Raw genomic sequence first — 4,025 nt, 5'->3', positions numbered from 1 at the left:
GAGTGTTAACCCGGCTGCCCACGCCGTTCCCTTGGGAAGCTAGATGCCAGACGTCACCTTCTGCCACGAGCAGCGCGTGCGACGGCACAGCTTCAGCAGCGGCAGCGCTGGTGGCAGCGACGATGGCGACAACAACGACGTCGTCGACGACGGCGACGACGACGACAACTGCAAGCGTGCAAAGCAGCTGTGTATCATCGGCGTCGGACTCGGACTGCTCTTCCATCCAAAGTCTGCCGCCGTTCCAACTGTCCCAAGCCTGGGAGGCCGTGACTTGCCTGCAAGAGAACGTAGCGGTGTTTCGTTCAAGGGGCAATGCGCCGACTGCGGAAGAGGTGGCCGACCTCGTCATGGTGCCGTGCCAGAGGATCGTAGGCGAGCTTCAAAGGGCGATCGAAACGTATTCAACATGCATCAAGCGCGCCGAAGCGCGCGCGCGGACGCAGGCGGGAGCCGAGATCATGGCTATGCTACACGTTCCGGAGGGATAGCATGTGGTCGGGTCTTTATGTGAATTTTGGGAAATCATTTGCAGCAGTCATCCTTGACAGACTGGGCGTGTAAGGTACTGCAGGATGGATCCGTATGCCGTGAACATGCCATTTGGCAATTTACTGTCACAAATATCCAGCCAATGCTCTTTGACCGAGCGAACCATGCCACAGAAGTACCGCAAGGCAGCCAAAGCCCAGTGCGTGCCGCAAGCTTTGCTGAGACGACCCGAGTGTACTGTAGCCGTGTGAGACTCCTGCTTTTCTCCGACCGCCGTTCTCTGTCGACTTCGTCCTCTTCACTTTCTCCGCGCCATATCCAACTCCACTTGTAAATTAACGTTAATCTGTCTCTTGCCGGCCCTTCAGATCAATCCACCTCTTTGGGAAAATCCTTTCTAACTTAACGTGAACGTTATTCAAAAATTCGGCCCAGCGCCAGAGCGTGGCGATGTGGACAACACACGGACGATCATGCGACTTCGCGGATTGTTCGCATAAATTACTTTTGTGCTGTGCTTTCTCTTTGCACGAGCCCGTCCGCATGCGCGCCTCTCGTCCGCCCCTTGCTCACGAGCCAGGCCATGGCTGTTCCGTGTCGACAATCGGAAACCCGCCTTAAAGTTTGTCAAGAAAGGAATGAGGTCGAAAATAGGTCCGTTGGCTTTGCGCCGCGTGAAATGCTTTTGAATAAGATTTGGACGAACGATGGCGGACGAACTCAGCCAACATCAAACGTTCTCGGGTTGCGGCAGTATAAATGTAAACGTCACCCACGGATCGTGCGCCCGACCGGCTTCAAGGTCGCTTCCTGTCCGGACGCCAGAGGCGTGCGGGTCCTGATTCATGCGGGTAAGGGTCGAGAGCGTTCGAGGTAGCTTCAGGCGCCGGGCCGAGCGTCCAAGGGAAATCGGATATCGTTTGGGTTGCGTAGTCGGCAGTCGTTCGGCAGCCGCCCGCTTGAGGAGGCTGAAGTCAGGCTGCCGCAGGAGTTCCTGCACGGCGCTTACTGGAGACACAAATGAGGAGTTCCTGCACGGCGCTTACCGGAGACACAAATGCTGCTGCAAGCCACACCATTCTTGAGACATCGACTATTGCGGGGCACTGCAGTGATAGTACCACCGGCGCGCACTCGAGGTTCTTCCTTACATTCCCTTGTTTAGATGCATCGTCAGCCGCCCGGCATGAAGCGACGTTGCGCTCAGTGTGCAAGATCAGGTGTGCTTCGGAGCTGGCGTGCTAAGATACCCTCGTGTAGCAGCATTCGACTCGTCTTCCCAAACAAAACATGGCAACAAAATGGCAACAAACATGGCAGAGGCTACTTGCGGACCCTACAATGAAGCCTTACCAGTCGATTGCGAAGAACGAGAAAAAATGCTCACAAAAGCGTACAGTAGGATCAGCACTCCGAGTGCTTCCGGCACAACACCTTTTCCATGCAGGGGGAGAGGGAAAAATTTTACCGGACGTGCTTGGAGGAAGGAGCTCAAATGGAGCATCGCAGAACGACACGGCTGGAACGGAGAGACAAAGACATTATATGCTGCGATCAAGTTTGTGACGCTTGTAGACCCGCCGCGCTGTACATCCTGGAGGTGACAGCTGGGGCAAAACAGCATGCATTACCACTGGATTGCACCCTGGAAAGCCATCAGCCTGTTGTCGTGGCCATGGGCAACAGCCCATCAAAGCGCGCACGGGACAGAGCAGTCGTACGCCCGGCGACCCAGTGCGGACGGCAAGCAAGATTGAGGCAAGTACGGCGAGGCGGCATGAGCATGTACGCATCAGGCAGGACACAAGACCGACTCGGCCGAAAAGCGGCGCTGTGCTGCAATGGCGCAGGGTGTGTCACATGATCATCTTCCTCATGCGGCGATGCGAGCCCTTCCCGCGCTTGCAGCACTGCACTGCTCGTGAAGGACAGGGATCATTCTGGCGAGTCGAATTCCGGCAATACTGCTGCCGAGCAACTGAGGGCCTAGAATCACGGACCGGACGGCTCGACGACCGCGGGCCCGATCACCATAGCCCTTGAAGAACAGGGATGTCGCGCAGCAAACTTAGCGTCGGCGCGATTTTCTGCAAAAGTCGTTGATACTGATGTAATGGCACTTCAGGGCTCCAAGAGATCAAGGCTCCTTCGGCCACACGCGGATGTTGCTGCTGTGCGTCACCGGCTCGTCGCTATGCCGTCGAAGGGCGTGCCCAGGCGCTCACGTCTCATTGGGATGATACGGAGATCCAAATGCCCCGGCAGTGGAACTGAACTGTAGTTCAAAGGAGTTCTGCGACTCTGAGTTTTTGAGTGATTCGCCCCTGCTGGCGCCACCTTTTGTGCGTGATTCATGAGCGCTCAGATACTGCTAACCGACCGCGAATCCATCGCTTATCACAAAAATGACGATCTCTGCGTTAAAATGCCCTGGCAAATGATCAACGCGGCTTGCATTGACGCGCGTCTATCGGAAGGATTGCATGATCGACGCGAGGACTGCGTGAGCCAATCTTCATTCTGAACCACGTTTTTGTGGCCAGATGAAAAGGGTCAGTCCTTGCACATTCATTCTGAACAAGGCTCTAGACATTTCCGGGAATCCAGCCATTGGCTTGACCTGGGCTACGGAGTGAGGGCAGCCGCTAGAAGTCTGGCCGTTGCATCCTTGCAACCTTCACGGACCAGTCTTGCGCAGACGCTTGGCTGCCGCGGGGCCGGCCTTCCATCGTGCGCGCACGGTCTCTCGTCGTTGGTGCCAATCTGCGGCAAATCCCATCGCGGGACGGAGTCTCCGGCGCTTACCATCCAGCGCAAGCAGCCGTTGAGAGTTTGTTGCGCTGGTTGCGCCAAACACCCTGCTAGAATCGCAGACCTGTCGGTTTTTTACAGTGGTGGGTGGAGGAACGCTTCCGACCACGCGATACAGTGGTGGGTGGAGGAACGCTTCCGACCACGCGAGTCGAGTCGAGTCGATGTCGATGTCGGCCGACGTGAACGCCAAAACCTGGTCGGAGGCCCCTGCTTTGCCCGTTCCGTTAGCTTCCATACCATCCCTGCTTATCCAAGAGCGCAAGCGATCGACAGCGGCGCCGCGTTCCCTGTGGCCGTTCGACACCATGGAATCGCTCGAAAGATGGATATCATCGGCAGCACAATGCGCTTCGAAGGATTGAGCATCGCCGTCGGACTCCAGGTCTCTGGTGCTTGTCCTTGCGGTGTGAACAAGGGCCAGGCAGGTTGAGGGCTGCACCTTTGCTGCGATCAAGCTTCCGTAGCATGCTGAACAACACGGCACAGGATGGCAGGCTGGGGAAAGTTCGCTGGACATTTTGACTTTAGGCCCAAAAGTGGGGCTTTGAACTTCCTCGTCTCGCCCTCCGACCGCACGAGACCCCGGCAGGTATAATTTGAGGGGCTGCGACCCGACTGCCTTCACGTGCCGCAAGGGTCCTCTGAGGTCCAACACCCGTCAGATGGTTGCACGCGGTGCTTCTTGAAAGCGCTCCGCCACGAAACTATGCGCTGCACTC

At 56.8% G+C, this 4,025-nt stretch overlaps 1 protein-coding gene across 1 annotated transcript; it reads left to right on the top strand.

Moving 5' to 3' along the window:
* Window positions 1–43: 43 nt before the first annotated feature.
* MAM_08434 (uncharacterized protein) lies at window positions 44–514 on the top strand (the record flags this gene model as incomplete). The annotated part of the gene is made up of 1 exon (XM_040827232.1): window positions 44–514. One exon carries the CDS (start codon window positions 44–46, stop codon window positions 512–514), a length of 471 nt encoding a protein of 156 aa, XP_040674773.1.
* Window positions 515–4,025: the final 3,511 nt, after the last annotated feature.

The sequence above is a fragment of the Metarhizium album genome, assembly GCF_000804445.1.
Source record: "Metarhizium album ARSEF 1941 chromosome Unknown scaffold_65, whole genome shotgun sequence".
NCBI classification, from domain to species: Eukaryota; Fungi; Ascomycota; class Sordariomycetes; order Hypocreales; family Clavicipitaceae; genus Metarhizium; species Metarhizium album.
Note: the sequence above shows the minus strand (reverse complement) of the source record. Positions and strands in the feature narration are given on the sequence as shown.